The 16,111-nt window shown below is 57.1% G+C and overlaps 4 protein-coding genes across 4 annotated transcripts; 1 reads left to right on the top strand and 3 right to left on the bottom strand.

Annotated features, from left to right (window-relative positions):
• Positions 1–2,511: 2,511 nt before the first annotated feature.
• JN550_012700 (uncharacterized protein) lies at positions 2,512–3,538 on the top strand (the record flags this gene model as incomplete). The annotated part of the gene is made up of 3 exons (XM_049311204.1): positions 2,512–2,750; positions 2,971–3,070; positions 3,341–3,538. The coding sequence occupies 3 exons, from the start codon at positions 2,512–2,514 to the stop codon at positions 3,536–3,538; spliced, it is 537 nt and encodes a 178-aa protein (XP_049165348.1).
• Positions 3,539–4,793: 1,255 nt separating this feature from the next.
• Positions 4,794–7,187, bottom strand: JN550_012699 (uncharacterized protein; the record flags this gene model as incomplete). The annotated part of the gene is made up of 1 exon (XM_049311203.1): positions 4,794–7,187. The coding sequence occupies one exon, from the start codon at positions 7,185–7,187 to the stop codon at positions 4,794–4,796; it is 2,394 nt and encodes a 797-aa protein (XP_049165347.1).
• Positions 7,188–9,521: 2,334 nt separating this feature from the next.
• JN550_012698 (uncharacterized protein) lies at positions 9,522–11,885 on the bottom strand (the record flags this gene model as incomplete). Its single annotated transcript, XM_049311202.1, has 7 exons — positions 9,522–9,584; positions 9,640–10,044; positions 10,103–10,363; positions 10,414–11,576; positions 11,651–11,677; positions 11,733–11,756; positions 11,831–11,885. The coding sequence occupies 7 exons, from the start codon at positions 11,883–11,885 to the stop codon at positions 9,522–9,524; spliced, it is 1,998 nt and encodes a 665-aa protein (XP_049165346.1).
• A 2,719-nt stretch (positions 11,886–14,604) lies between these two features.
• On the bottom strand, positions 14,605–15,775 carry JN550_012697 (uncharacterized protein; the record flags this gene model as incomplete). Its single annotated transcript, XM_049311201.1, has 3 exons — positions 14,605–14,953; positions 15,010–15,632; positions 15,689–15,775. The coding sequence occupies 3 exons, from the start codon at positions 15,773–15,775 to the stop codon at positions 14,605–14,607; spliced, it is 1,059 nt and encodes a 352-aa protein (XP_049165345.1).
• Between the last annotated feature and the right edge of the window lie 336 nt (positions 15,776–16,111).

The following is a 16,111-nucleotide window of genomic DNA, read 5'->3' as shown; positions in this document are numbered from 1 at the left end:
CAGCTGATGATGCATCGTTCGCTAAGCAGATGTATAATTGCAGAGCGCCGGGAGAGCTGCAACAGAACGTGCCGAACCCTGAGATACGATTGGTGAACCCTAAACACCACGACAAAGCCAGCTCGAGGGCGGATTGGCAGATAGTCGATGGGAAAGTCAGCTCAGATTGTGCATAAGCCGGAGCCGCCAGTGGTGTTTGTGTAAGGCGATCGGCAGGTTAGGGCTATCTTGCGTCGAATAGGAGCCGAGCCCGGCAGATGGACCGCATGTGCAGGCACTGACTATTTTCAGCACAGAGGTACGGCAGCTTCTGCTCCTGTGAGCCTTTTTCGTGGGCATAGCCAAGGCATTGCGGTCTCGATATCGATATGCCGGCGCCATCGCGTGTCCTTCCGTAGAAAGTGGGTCTATATCGTATACTCGGCTCCTCTTTTCCTGGGTTGATATCAGTCATGTGGGAGACTCCAAGGCCGTTGCACAGGGGTCAGCATAAGCCATTGCACTGGTGTGATTGTTAATGACGTGTGATAGACGGGGAGGCGGAGGTATAGCATTCGAACACCAGGCTCAAGTGAGTATGGCGCAGAGCCCACATGGCTCGGTTGGCCAGGGAGCCAAGCCCATGCGTCGTGCAGGATAAAGGGAAGGGTTCAAAAAAGCCGTTGCGTGTGCGGATCCTGCAGACAGAGAAGAAAAAGGCACTACTATATGTGTAGCTTGACAAGCGCTGTCTCTTGCGTCGGGGAACATGCCGGATCACACTATAGTGCCGATCACCCCGTTCTAGAATCTCGTATGGGCAACATACTCCCCTCCCCAACGTAGCAGGGCTGCTTCTCCGATGGAGTCTACCATGTGCCGCGGCAAGGTGCGTGATATTACGCAAGATGATCTTGCGGCGGCACGTTTCTGGAGCTGGCAGGAAGGCCCGCATCGCTACATCATGCATGGCCAAGGCGGCAAGCACCTCTCTCGTTGACGGCATTGGCAGCAGATCCGTCCGTGGCTATTGATGCTCCCGAGAAATACGAGGAGACGACGAATGTGGACATGTTTCCCGAAGCAAAAAAACATACAGGCCGGTTCTCACCCATGGGCATTGCAGCAAGAGCCTTGGAGCCGCGGAGTGCCTATCTAAGCACCTTCTTGCTGGACCGACGTATCATATCCTCCCGGTAGGCCGCGCGTGGCACACCTTGGCCATCGCATGGGATCTACACGAGGCATTCTGGGTCGCCTGCATCGGCCTGTCGTCTCGTAACCGCCGTACACGTGTGCTGACCCGAGCCGAAAGACAACACCGGTGATGGTGAGAAGAGTCAGCACAGCGGAGCCTCCTCCACCGCCGTTTGTGGGTGCCTGTGGCTTGCTCGGTATCGAGGTGAGAGTATGTGCTGGCGAGCCAAAAACCATGAAGACATGAGGCGCCATGTCGCCAATCCGTGGACCTCCTTTGTCCCCAGCTCCTGCGAATTGGCTGTCGAGGCCCAGGCGAACCCGCGTAGGTGCGTATGCATCCGTGCTAGTGCGCCTGCACGGTGAGCAATAGTACACTATCAATATGCCGAAAGGGGTCAAGGGACCCGGGGGACTGCGAACCCTCGACTATCTTCACCTGCCACTGACCGAGAAGAGGGAAAACAGGAATAACAAACTGCCCCGGTCCAGGGTTCCTGTCGAGAAAATTAAGAGATCGCCAAACCGAGACCGTTGGCTGGTGGCGCTGTGCTTACATTAGTCCCGTCCTGAATGCACATGCTCGCATGCGCGAATATCCCCCCCGACGACACCGCCGGCAGGCTGCTTTCACTCACAAATAAGCACGGGCGATGCTCTATTTACTCAGTACCACAGGAACGGGGCCAGGACTGGTACGGATCGTACAACTCACGCCCGGGGTACGAGTTACACGTCAAGGTGAAGGGCAGGTAGCCCGTTGCAGGATAGCACTGCAACGCCTTCATTCTATTTTTCTTTTTGGCCAAGCTCCCTTCCCCCAGCCCCAGCGGTGGTGCTTCGGCCCCCCGGCAAGGGAGGCTCTTTTCGCGGCCGTTTATACTTGGATTATACATGGCGCTTACGCGCGAGAGTCGCAACGTAGTTAGGGCGTTGGTCAGACTCCCGTCCACTAAATTCCGCTGTGGAACCACTCCCCACAATTGGCCGCTCCGCGCGCAGCGCCGTCACCCCCTTCGGTCGGTCGTCTAAACTAATACCAAGCAGAGAGCGAGAGAGAGCGAGAGCGCGAACCCTTGGACCAGCCCGGGGGGACAACTGTCAGTGCTTGGGGTAGACGACGCAAGGTGGTAATGCCCTCCCATGCATCCCAGAGCCCACTTCTGAAGCAAGCGAGCAAGCGAGCAGGCAGGCAAGCAGGCAGGCAAAAGCAGGCCACCGACCCAGCAGCCCGGAAAGCTGCTTCTATTCCCTCCTGGCGGGAAACGCAAACGGGGCGACGTCGATTGACTACTTAAACCCGCCCAACCCGCCCACCCCCGGCCCTGAGAAGAGATGGCATCGTTCCACTACGAGCAGGGGGACTTCCGCGGTTACCAGACCAGCATGAGCTCTCCCTCCCTGCCAGGAACCCGGGGCCGGCCCTACGGCCAGCAGCAACACCAGCAGCACGCCGCCGACGGCGCCCCCGTCTTCACGGCCGAGATGCGGGACCGGCAGGCGCGGGGCAAGGACCCGTACCACGAGTCGGAGGACTCGGAGGACGCCAACTACTGGGGCGGAGGACGACACCGGTAAGTTCCATCAGCCCAGCTCACCTCACCCTTCCGTCTGGTCGCTTGCCCCCGCTTGTATCCCACCGCACGGCGCGGGTCCTGTCAAGGGAGGGAAAACCCCCCACCCCTTCCGGACACCCATGCTCTCTGTGGACCGGCTCCCATCACGGCCTGAGAAAGCAGGAGCCCTGGAGTGAGCAAGGGGACATTTTGGCTGACGTCCGAGTTACCCGCACAGGCGAGATGAGCCCTTTGCCGTCGTGGACCAGAGGCGGAAGGCCGTGCAGGTGCTCGACACCCCGGAGCTTCTGATGACGTACGCGCAGCGTGACAACGAGGTGAGCATGGCAAAATTCGATATCTTGCTCTCATGGCCTTGTTATTTTCAGCTTGAACCCCCATGTTCACTGCCCCAAACCGTCTCGAGACCACAATTCTCGTCTAGCACAGAAGAGACATCTCTATATCGTCCGTTCTTGGCGCTATTCGTTGGACCGTCTCCCCCTCTCCTCCCGTCTGACGCCCCTACGTCCCTCGACGAGAAGGATACCACATGACACCCCTTGCTCGACGGCAACGGCTCGGCCTACTACTGACCTCGGGTGCAGTCCGTGCCGGCAACGCGCCTCCGCTACACGCGCATGCTCTGCGGCGTGGCGGCCGACGGCTCCGCGCAGGGCGCCTCGTCCTCCAAGAAGACGTCCAAGAAGTCCTCGTCCTCGCACCACCGCAGCGGCGGCAGCAGCAGCAGCCGCAGTACGCCGACCAAGCGCACCGGTGGCAGTGACCACCGGAGCTCTCGCTGAGACCTGGGAGGTCAAGATGCCGAGGGCCGTCAGGTAAGCCGGCGGCGAGGTGCTGCTATAGCTGCGGCTGCGCTTGTGTGGTCCCCTTTTCGGGCAAGGGTGACAGACGGAACCGATCAAGGATCGGTTTACCAATCTAGTGCATGGCACGGAGGTATATGTGAGTAAGAGTAGGAGGGCAGCCTCCCCAGGGGAAAAAAGAAATACGGCTGGCTTTTCACTGGAGGTCGATCTGCCTTGATCGGCTCTTGTTTTTGGTCCTTATTGTTAGCGGACTTTTTCATGATGATCTGGAGTTGGTGGTTTTCTGGTGCGCGTGGCCACTTCTGTTGCAAGTTTCCGATGAAGGACGACAGGACAAATAGGGAAGGGGAAACAAAACGAAAAGGTGGAAGGGAATTGTCCGGTCCAAGCAAGCGATACCCCCCTAAACAACGGCGGCTAATTTGAGTTTCTGAGCGTCCATCATCTGTTATGAGAGGGACATTGGGTGGCGGGTTTATGGCCTTCATGGTTCGACGAGGTCTCATTTGGGTTTGTGAGGGATGGCCGCGTCCATTCCAGAGTACAGGCATGGTTGGAATTGGCCAAAGCATACTTAATGAGGGCCATGAAGTCGGGGGGACACCTAGATAGCGTTGCTCGATGCTGCCCAGTGCGAGATTTCAAATGCCCAGCAAATCGAGCCGAGTGCGTGTTTCACATCACATAAACATCATTCAACTGGTCTGGTGGGTGAGGGAGTGGTCATGATGAACCCGCTGTATATTTACGCTGGCTCGAGGTATCGTTACCCTGTCCTGCCGACGACGCCTATACCCACCGTCGTCCAGGATCCCAATGCTCTATAGCTGCCCATCCAATGCTGGAACCCCGCCTGTCACCGTCACGTTGCCCGCTAGTGAGTGAGGCTATATACAAAAACAGTATGCAAGAATGCCCTCGGGCACAAAAGTCCAAAGAAACAAACCGTGGACAAAAAAATCCCAGACCGGTTGACTGGCATCCTTTGGATTCCATCGCCAGCAACCAGAACGCCACAAACTCCCACCGATGATGAATTGTAGAGATCAACACCGTGCCACGTTACATAAGACAATGCTTGCCCATCCCGGTAGTTTGCTCGAAGACACGGCCCGCACCCGGATTTCGTTGGCCTCGTGCCAAGCCCGAACTTTTTGCTCCGTCTCATCAAGAATACCAGTATCCAGCCCAGCTTCTGACAAACATCGAAAAACAGACAATCTCTTCCGCATTACGCGTAACGCGCCGTCGGCACGCGGTTCCACTGCTCCTGTCCTGGGTACGGGTACGGCGGGTAGGCCGGCGGGGGGCCTCTACTGGAGCCTCTCTCGCCTCGCGACCTGCTGGCCGCAGGCGCCGGGCGCGCCAAGTTCGCCGCTGTCCAGGCCGAGCCGCCCTGCCAGCTCGCGTTGGGCTGCACGGACTTGAGCTTCTTAACCCTTCTCCTCCGGCGGCATGCCGAGAGGCAGCACGCGAAGATGGCGATCACGATGAGGCCGCCGACCGACGCGGCGACGGGGGTAATGATGTTCTTGTTGTCGCTGAAGAAAGAGGCGACCTCGTTGCCAAAGCTTGCTCCCTCACATTGGCCGTTTTTGCACTGGCCTCCGCCCTGGCAGGGGGTGCCGTCCAGGAAGTATTGGTTCATGTTGTAGCAGGTATTGGGGCCAAGGCGCGAGGAGGCACACGAGAGCAGACAGCCCTGCGAGTTGCAGGCGCTGGTGTTGTTATCGGTAGTGACTGCGCCAACAACGGTCTTGCACTGCAGATCCCGCGATGTACATTGGCCAGAGGCACAGGTCAGACCGGCACCGCTCGCACCACAAGATGTGCCATCGTCAGCGACCTTGTCGACCGGGCATGTTGGCGAGTTTCCGGTGCACACTTCTTGAGGATCACAAGCCCCGGTGCTTGTCCTGCATACCGAGCCCGAGGACTTGAACTGACACTGTTGTGTACAGCAGTCTTCGTTTGAGGGGTCGCAGACGGCACCCGACTTGAACTTGCAGGTTTTAGCATCGCAACAGCTGTTGCTGCCACAACTTTCCTCTCCACCGCAGTCACAGTCTTCTCCCTGCTCGACGATACCGTTGCCGCACTGGCTACCGGTGATCGTGACGACGTCCTTGTTGTTGGTTAGGCATTGTGACTTCACACTATTGCGGCCCAATGCAGAACATATATTGCCGATACTGCAGGCAGAGAACTGCGTGATGCTGCTGCCCGTGGAAGGATTCATCATGAACTGTCCCTTGGCGTCGCAGCTGGAGGAGGTCAGGGGGCAACACTTCTGCATGGTGACGGACCCGTCCGAGCAGGTAGACGAGATGCAATCGTGGACAGCGCCGAATGTGTGGCCGCTCTCGTGGGCAAAGACTTGCCATTCCGTCGAAGTCCGCACAACCACGTTCGCACCGGCGGTCGTTTCGTTCCCGCCGCCACCTGTAGAGCCCTGGACGCAGAGCTGCCCCAGCCAGGCCAGACCCACGGCCGCATCCGTGTTACAAGTGCTGAGCAGAGTCCAGTATGCGTTGGAATCGTTGTTCTGCCCTCGCCATGCCGAGAACAGGTTGAGACGGTCAGTGATGCTTACGCTGTTGCTGCAGGCCACGTTCCATGGGGTGGTCTCCTGTGTTGTCCCCGGGCACGAACGGTCGGAGACGATCAGGTTGTGAATGCCCAACGAGATGTTGAACGCGCTCTCATACACCTGAGAAGCGGCGTTGACCATCTGGATGATATTGGCCCGGGCGGCCTCGCTTGAGTTGAATTCCGCCGTGTACGTGCAGTCAGTGGCAATGCCGACCAGTGCAACTTTGCGTGAGGTCGGACAACCTTCTGTTGAACCAATAGTACCAGCGAGGTTGACTCCGGCACCATTACCGCCAGTATTACCAGTGTCGCCGTCCCGGCCAAAGAGTGCGCCTCCTTCATTCCGGGTCATGTCTCGAAGATCCAGATGGCTCAGGACAGGATGATCAAGTTCGTTATTGAAATCCAGCTGGTCGGACTGGCATGTCGAACCGCCCAAACTCCGCTTCAGTTCACCGGGCGCGCTAGAATCGGATGATACATCAGAGTCCCTCCAGACGACCATGTACTCATCCTCGGCAAACTCAAGCACGGGATCATCGTGGTGCTGCGTCCTGCGATAGTTGGTGATCGTTTGTATGTGGTGGTCGGTTCCGTCTATCCGGAATGCGCCCTCGAATACCGGCCTGCTCCCGTCACGGAGCATTGATATCCTCGCCCAGCCGGCCTTGATCCATTCGCCGTGGCCTACATGCTGGACGAATGCGTCGCCCTTGAACACCCGGTGTTCCGACCGCGAGATTGGCTCCTCATGCCGCACCGTACCATCCGGGTTCAAGTATTGAATAGTCGCGTCGTCTGCGATTACATCAAGATTAGGTTCTAGTGTCAGGCGGAACTGTTCGCTCCCGTCGTGCAGCAGGAAGGTCAGGTCGAAGGACGAGTGAGCATGGACACGATGTGACGGTGTCCGCAGGACAGGGTCGTCGAGGCGGCTGATGTAATTCAGAGCATTTCTCTTGGTCGAGTGCGCTTCTGAGGAATGCGAGAGCGTCAGAACAACGGCCGCGATGGTCCTAAGAATGCCGCGCATCTTAGAAGAAAGGTAAGCCCCAAACACAGGGACGGGTTCCTCGGATCTACACCACCATCCAAGTCGTAGCAGGACCGAGAGACGATTGACGGTTGAGATCGAAATGCGCAGCAAGCCGAAGTCGTCGAATCAAGGAAAACAGAAAAAATGTCGCTCGGCAGAAGCAGTCACGGATACATGAACAGGAAGATCTGACAGAAACGGAAACGGCAGGATCGGGTTTGAAGAAGGGCAAATGCAACAGGCCTCTGAGAGAGCCTGGAAGAGGGTGACGAGGCCGGGTGGTTCCCACAGGACTCGAGGCGGCTTGGCAATGTTATCTTGGCTGAGTCTGTTCTGAGAATCAATGCCGCTATCCGATCGCTGCTGGCTGGTCTCTCTCTTTTTCGCCCAGGTGGTCTCTGCAGCTGCGGATGTGGCGTCAGCGGCTGTCGTACGGGCTGTCAAACCGCGAAAGCACGGTAGAATGGGCCGTTGGGATTTCTGGCACGAAAGCTTAGCAATGCACGAGGAAGACAAAAAAGACCAGAGCCGCCGAGGGGAGAGGTTTATCGCTGTGTTTCGGAACCAGGACGAGGGAGGCAGAGAGAGCGCGCGCTGTGTGTGCATACGAACGGCTGGGCCGGGGGGGCGCGGTGCAGGAAGAGGGAGCGCCAACCTTGGTCTTAGAGACGGCGGCCGGCTGTCGTTGGCCGAATAAGGTGTTCTCCACCAGCCAGGGGTGGCGGGGCGCCCTTGGCCTCCCTGGGAGTGCGGATTGCGGGTACCTAGGGTACCTATCTGCCAGGCTGCTGTCCAGTGTGTGTTACGGCGCAAGTCGGAGGGTGGGCTTGGTAGCGCTTGGAAGCGCTTGGTAGGGGAACCCTGCCTCCCCGGCCCAGCTTACTGTGCTACTCTGGCCCTGGCCCGTCAGCAGGCGGCCCTGGCGCTTTGGGCGAGGGTCGAATCCCGGCTGCGGAAACCCTGTGCTGGGCGCTGAGCGATGGGACGATTAACCCCCGAGCGATCCAAGTCTCGTCGGCTTTTTTTAGGTGGTGGCCCTGGGTTGCCGCGCCGTTTCAGAAGCCAGAGAGCGCCCCGGCAGTCAATGGCTTAGCGCGAACCCGGAACCTGAGGCCGGCCAGACAGCCGTCTGCCGATGTTTATAGAGGGATCGTCGGCGTGTGTCGGAAAAGTCCCAACGATATAAGGCTTCACGAAACTTCGATCACTTCCAGGCGCTCCAAATCAGACTGACAAGACCCCGTGAAACGCAGGCGTCGAGATGGGACGGTCTCCCACTCTCTAACTGTAACTCGCCGTCTGGAGAAGCTTAAAACAAGGATGTGGAGCCTGTCTGGGAGGCGCAGTGCCCCGTTCCACAACAGTGGATGCTGCTGTCAGAGGCTGTACGATGGCACTGTACATCTGTAGTGCGACGGCACGACTCCAATGGACACCTAGCATAGTAAGCCTCCTGACCCCCCCCCCCCTTTCCCTTGCCAACTACAGTACAATCAGGGATATACTCTAAGGTCAATCTAGGGCGGGGTAGTCATTAGTGAGCAAATACTCTATCGGGCAAAAGAAACAAATCATGTCATTCACGATAACTAGTTGGTGCGTCATCGGCCTCTACGGAATACTCTGGTGTCCATCCCAGCTGAAAGATGCTGCAAAACCCCCCATTGCCAAGCTGTTAGATCGCACACAACTCAACATCCATTACGCGTCCATCTGCTCTAACAGAGCACTTGAGCAGTCAAGCCGGATCTGATCGTGGCGCAGACACTTTTACTGCATCGTCTCCGGTCATGAAGTGGCCCGCGATTGGTGAAAAGCGCCCTTCCCAAGAGAACGGCGCAAACGTCGTGCTCGTACCAGCAGCAACTGCGGACCAATCTTTCCGCCTACCCGCCCTGGGAGAATCGGGGATTCGGTACCAACCCGTCGCTTAAATCCGAGAGCGAAAGCTCCAAGTTGGGACGTTGTGTTCTCAACATCAAGCCTGAATCCTGCGGCGACACAAGGTTTGCGTCATAACAGGAGTCTTGATGAAATGACGACCTTAACAACACAGAACACCCTTGGCCAACAATCCTCAACTCTTAATTCTCTAGCGTTGTGGGCAATCATGGTGGCCTGTTGTCTGTGCACATGTGATGATGGTGCTCAGTAAGGTATTATTGTCAGGACCGAGTGTTGATTAGCAAGCCTCCGGAAACTACCTAGAACCTATTAACACACGTCATATCATTCCCTTGACCGGCATCTGCTCAGCATCTCGCAATCAAAGCCATCGTCACTGTGGTATCAGAAGCTCCCTCCGCCCGAAAACACATGCTCGCCCCTCGTCTACTTCTTGCGCGACTCCCCAACAGTCGCGATAATTTTATCGACCACATTGGGGTCCGAGAGCTGGGTTGTGTCAGTAACCTACAACTGAGAGCGTGGGGGTATCAGGAACACGTACCGTCGATGTATCGCCAAGTGAGTCAGTCTCTCCAGCCAAGATCTTTCTCAAGATCCGACGCATGATCTTGCCGCTTCGGGTCTTGGGCAGATCGGGAACGATGAAGACGGCCTTGGGAGCGGCAAAGGGACCAATACTCTTGCGCACCTGGAGGACGAACTCCTTACGCAGGGCATCTGTCGCCTCGGTGCCGTCCTTGATCGCAACAAAAGCATTGACAGCCTGGCCAGTGAGTTCGTCAGCCACACCGACGACTGCCGCCTCGGCGATCGAGTGGTGCTCAATCAAGGCAGCTTCGATCTCAGCGGTGGACAGACGGTGACCGCTGACGTTCACCACGTCGTCCACACGTCCCCGAATCCAGTAGAAGCCTTCGTGGTCGCGACCGGCTCCATCTCCAGTAAACTGCACCAATGCGATAAGTATGTCGTCAGACTGCGGGAAAAAGAATGCTTGAACTTACGTAGTAGCCCTTGTAGACATTCAGGTAAGTATCCATGTATCTCTTGTGCGCGCCGTAGACGGTTCGTGCCATGCTCGGCCACGCTTGCTTGAAGGCCAGTACTCCCTCAACATCGTTGCCGTGGATCTCGTCGCCAGAGACAGGGTCGATGATGGCAGGCTCGATACCGAAGAACGGTAGAGATGCGCTACCGGGTTTGGTGGGAGTCACACCAGCGAGAGGTGTGATCACGTTGGAACCCGTCTCGGTTTGCCAGTATGTCTGTTTCCGTTAGTCATACCCTTGTACCAGAACGTCGCGGGTCGACTCACGTCGACAATGTGTGCCTCCTCTCTGCCAACAACCTCGAAGTACCACTTCCAAACTTCAGCGGCGATAGGCTCACCCACAGAGCCCAAGACTCTCAAGTCAGGCATCTTCGCCTTGACAAAGTCATCGCCGGCCCGCTTCAGCAATCTCAGGGCTGTGGGGGCCACGTAGAACTGCGTGATCTTGTGCTTCTCGATGATCTCCCAGTAACGGGAAAAGTTGGGATACGCCGGTGTACCCTCGAAGACTACAGTCGAGACACCGAGGAGGAGCGGTGCGTAGACGACGTAAGTGTGTCCTGTGATCCAGCCAACATCGCCACCACAGAAGTACCGGTCGGTGTCGTGGATGTCGAAGACATATTTGCCAGTCATGGCAGCACCGAGAAGATAGCCAGCCGTCGTGTGTAGAACACCTTTGGGCTTGCCAGTTGAGCCAGAGGTGTAGAGGAGGAAGAGGGGGTCCTCGGAGTTCATGGGCTCGGGGGCGATGTAAGACGGCCACTTCTCGACCTCCTCGTGCCACCAGTAGTCTCGGCCTTCGGTCCAAGGACATTCACTACCTGTGCGCTTGTAGACCAGACAATGCGAGACGTCGGGGCACTGCTTAAGAGCCTCGTCGACAATCTTCTTGGTGCCGATCAACTTGCCTCCGCGCTTGCCCTCGTCCGTCGTGATGACAACCTTGGATCGGGCATCGATGATTCGGTCACGGAGCGAATCTGCCGAGAAGCCGGCAAAGACAACTGAGTGGACCGCACCGATACGGACTACTGCTAGCAGGGCAATGATGGCCTCGGGGATCATAGGAAGATAGATGGCTACGGTGTCGCCCTTCTGGACACCCATCTGCTTCAGGGTCCAAGCCGTTCTGCTCACCTCGCGCAGAAGCTCGCCGTAGGTCAGGTTGCGGCCATCCTCGGGCTCGTCGGCCTCGTAGATGATGGCAACCTTGTTGGGGTCCTTGATGGCGTGGCGGTCAACACAGTTGAAGGACGCGTTGAGCTGACCCTCAAGAAACCAGGCATTGTCGCCCTCGGCGAGGGAGCCAGTGTGTACCGTCTGGAAGTCCCGTTGCCAGGTCAAGAGGTCTCTGGCCATTCGGCCCCAGAACTTGTCGGGCTCTGTGATGGACTCCTTGTACAGCTGCTGGTACTCGTCCATGCCTAGCGGAGAGTCAGCAAACTACCGTCCCAAACCTAGGAAACACATGACGTGGAATCGAATCGAATCAACTCACCCGAGATGTGAGGCTTGCTAGGGTGCTCTGTTGCAACCGTTAGCCCCACTCCTGCCCATGTAATCTCATGTTCCCAACTCACTGTCCAGCATCTTCTGCGGGGGATCTGTAGACAACGCTGTTAGCCATGGCGCCTCGATCGCAATACGGGCGTCGGAATCAGTCAATTGGGTTTCTTACGGAAGGTGTCGACCTCATGGGCCTCCGCGACCACGGGGGCCTTGCCGTCAGCCATGTTGCTGGGGGTTTGCTCGGGTCTATGCGGGGTAGCTATCGTGCTCACGAGGTGAGATCGCGAGGGTCGCCAAAGCGGGACGGGAGGTGCAGTCGTGAGCAAAGTCGAAGCTCGAGCAGAGAGCGTCGCCGATGCAGGTGTGTTGGCAAGAGTGAGCTTGCGTTAGGGCGAGGGGGGGAGAGGCAGGGAGAAAGAAAGAAGAAACAAAGTGAAAATAAGTCACTCGCGCCAGGTACCGGGAGACTGGAGCCCAGCACTTTTTGTATTGCGGCAAAATAGTAGCTGCAGTGACGGCGGGTTGGGGTGAAGCTGTCCCCGCCGGGTGCCCGCTGGCTGGTGGTGCCCTCTGGGGGCCCTGCATCTACGCTAGCGGGCCTCGCAGCGCCCGGGGTGCTCCTGCCCAGCACGCCCAGGGTCGGCCAGTGGGGCATTCGCTTCCGCTCGACCGTGACCAACGCGCCGTTTCCCAATCACCATGCTTCCGAATGCCATCAAAGAGCCCGCTGGATTCATCATTGTGTGCGATATCCGGCGGAGCGCCCTCTCGGTAGAGCCTACACGCCAGGGCTGTCTCACCATCTCCCCGTCTACCACTGCAGCTTCGCTCCTGCAAAGGCCCGAGATCACTGGGCGGTTACCGTTCACATCTCGGTCATATGCAGGCACCGCGTGCCAGTGCTGCTGTGTCATGGTCGACCCAACATGCAAACCTTCCCATTGAACCTACCGTAGCAACCGAACCACTCCTGCATGCGACGAGGCGGAAACACGGTCCAGCCTGGACCGGTGACCAAATTGGGCGATATTGGAACACGCTGGACGAACAATCTATCTGCATGAGTGCTTCCCCAGCATCTGGTAATTGATGTCGTCTCCCCGGCCCGAATGTATTCCCAAGCCGAGAACCAGTTTGCCATTCCATGCGCCAAGGCGACGAAGGCGACGCTGGCCAACTCGGTGCAGCGGCCTCTCGGTCTGAGGCCCCCTTTCCAGATGCGATCGCGCATTTGTCGAAAGGTAGCACCCATATTATGTGTCATCTGGGGCAGACGTGGGAACGGCACAGGCATTTCACGCAGACCACAAGGGACTGGAGCACCGGTCGGGCGGCTGATAGGAACGGTCACTAAGCCTGTCCGGCCTGCCTGCATACTACCCCTGTCCCTCAAGTTATCCATTCGTGGATGGCGGGACTGCTCCAAATCAGAACCGCATGGCACGTCTGGGTTGTCTTCCCCGCACCCCAAAGACCCAAGACTTTCCCAAGCCTCGGGGTCGTGTGGCCTGAGCTCATCTGCTCCAGACGCCCGGGAGAGTTTTCTGGGGGTACAGGTCTCTCGTCGAGTCCAGGCGCTGACCAAGGAGCAAGATATGGATCTACAAGAGGGCCAAGCAATGGCATTGCATTGCCGGGCGGGTCACGTCATTGTGTCCTCTAGTCCCAGAGATTTGCAGAATTATTGGAATCATCAGACCATCCCTCCTCGACTTGGCTTACGGCACTGAGCGAGGGGTTTGTGCCCCAGAACGCGGGGAAGCACTTCGTCTCTTCAGTGGCTGACTTGGCAATGGACATGGGTGGGTCAACCAGTGAGCGTGGTACTTTTCGGCCTAATGCGCTGCGATTTTGTCGAAAGAAGCCATTAACATATGCTGGTGCTCTCATAAAATGAGGGCAAGCAACGTGCCATCTTCAGAATTACTTTGTGGCTGTGGACAGGGAAGACCACTCGACTAACGCAGTGTCCCTTGCGGCACCCTCATTGGGTTTGCCTGTCGTACCCAGTCCTGCGGTTAAGCACATCCCGCTTGCAGTAGAAGGTGTCAATGTTCTAGCCTCTCGCCCACTCCCGCACGGCCGGGTTGGCCTCGGTTATGGCCAGGATAGAGTTTCTCCCTTCAGCCTTGTTTAGTTAGGAGGCCTGGAGTTCATTCTATCACTGACACGATTCTGAAATGCCGCTAAAGCAACAAGCCTCCGAGATAACCTTGGAACGCGTGGGCACTGTTGCGTGGGGGTTTGAGCGGTCTCTTTCCAACAAATATCGAGGTGGACTTATGAATGCCGGTCTTGGTAGTGGCTAGGTTCGCACAGGAAAGCAAGGGGCTCCACGACGCATGTGCGCATCTTCGAGATTAAATCTATCAGGGATTGATCATACGACTGCGTACCCAGGTATGTTGGTGCCTCGGTGGTCCCCTGCCCGGGGAATTCTGGGTCCAGCTACCATCGCTCGCCCGAAGTTCGGAAGTCGTTGCTATCCAATGTACTGTGTCGGCGGTTTGACCTTCAGTCCGGGAATGAATAGCACATAGCCGTCCGGAAAGATACGACCGGCCGGCCAGAAGTTTCGGGGCGGCACCGCAAGATCAAATTTCGAGCACCAACAACGTGTGCGCTTGCTTGCTTCGAGTCGGTAAACTGATGGCTGAAGGGTTTGTATCAAAGCCGGGGCTAAGCGTCCATCAGTACAGCGCAAAACTAGACGTTCTAGATGGCACCAGACGCCCATATCATATGCAACAGCCTATAAAAGTATAGGAAAGGCATTACTGTTTGCAACCGCTCTCATCAATTCTGGTGTCTATTAGGCATATTCGCCAATTTTTTCCCTGGGTGTGCATTTACATGTACCAGCTAATCCCAAGAAGATATTCCACATGCCCCTTGCCAGCCCAAACGCCACTCACGCCATCCGAAATACATTGCCGGTATTGTTTACAGCTCCATCTGCATAAGGTACATCTCGAATATCCTCATGAACTTGGCCACGAAGGCCTCGAGGTGGAAAATGACCTTGGTGCCCATCTTGATGCGATGCTCGTAGAAGGCCGACCACTTGATCACTTCCCATTTTAGGTCGTCGTCGATGAGGGCGATGAGCTTAAATGTGAGCGTCTTGAGGATGGTGGTCGGCGGTATGCAATGCGTGAGCAGGTCGTATAGCTTTGCCCGCACCTGTAGGATACGAGCCGGCGAGTGCTCCTCCATGATCTCCTTGGCTATCTGGCTGATGAGGGCTTCCCAGTCGGGCGGCGGTATGGGTGTGTCGTCTGTAACCTTCTCGCTGTTGAAAGTCAGCTTGTGAACATCTAGACAGGAGACGACAAATGGATGGCTTACTTTTGAGCGTGTACAGCCTCGTACATCAACAATGCTTTACGCAGGTTTCTTCCACTCTCCTCGGCGATACGCTTGTGTAGTCCCTTCACCACGGGCCAACCCTCCTTCTTCGCCGAGACTGCCAAGACTGTACTGATCTCGTCAATCGTGGGAGCGGCGACGCGCACCAGTAGAGTTCGACTGCGGATGGGTGCAATGATGTTCGCGGTGCTGTTGGCCAGCAGGATCAGTCGCAGGTTGGGACTGTACTTTTCCATGGTTCGTCTCAGCGCGGCCTGCGCATCGCGGGTCAGATGGTCTGCCTCGTTGATGACGACAACCTTGAAGCGCTGCCTGGCGCTCTGATCGACCTGCTGCGTCTGGGCGACCTCCTTCAGCAGGTCCTGCACGACCACGCGGTCGTAGTTGCCCACATCACTCGGTGTTATCTCGAGGTGGTACACGGAGGCCACGATGTTGAACTCGAGTTTGCGGTTACTGCTGGTCTGGAAGACTCGCGCGTCGATCTTGATCTTCTCGACGCCGGGGCCGTACAGCTCTTTGAGGGTGGCTACTATGCGGGTTTTCTTGCCAGCGCCGGAGGGCCCGTAGACCAGGAGATGTGGGAAGTCGCCGCTTTGCGCCTGTTGAGAGTCAATGTCAGTTACGCATCCTCTGGCATCGGGGTGGGCTATCATACCAGGGACCGGAGGCGCTCAGAGAGCTCAGGGTGATATGTCAGGGCATCCAGCGATCGCGGCCGGTGCTTATCCACAATGAGGGCCATGGTGACTTCGTCAAGGGCCGCCTGATGTCTCAGAGATGCTCGAGTCCGAGGATGTGTGGTGCAGGTCGCGATACTCGTTTGGGCGGCAAAGCTGGCTCTATCGATGACGAGAATTAGGAATGCTCCCTGCCGACGCGTTAATGGACCGAGAAGACGCGTTAAGAGCTCTCAGGCGATCTAGGTCTGTTTGGGTTAGGCGTGCAGGGGCCTGATCGTGGGGCAGCGACGAACCCCTCCTTCTCTTGGCATTGAGCAACTACTGTAGCGCATTTGTGACGGCGATGTCGCAGACAGGAGAGAGTAAGCAGGCGAGAAAGAGAGGCGGAATTTACTTTG

This window comes from Neoarthrinium moseri, assembly GCF_022829205.1.
Source record: "Neoarthrinium moseri strain CBS 164.80 chromosome Unknown scaffold92_Wmoseri_CBS_16480, whole genome shotgun sequence".
Lineage (NCBI taxonomy): Eukaryota > Fungi > Ascomycota > Sordariomycetes > Amphisphaeriales > Apiosporaceae > Neoarthrinium > Neoarthrinium moseri.
Note: the sequence above shows the minus strand (reverse complement) of the source record. Positions and strands in the feature narration are given on the sequence as shown.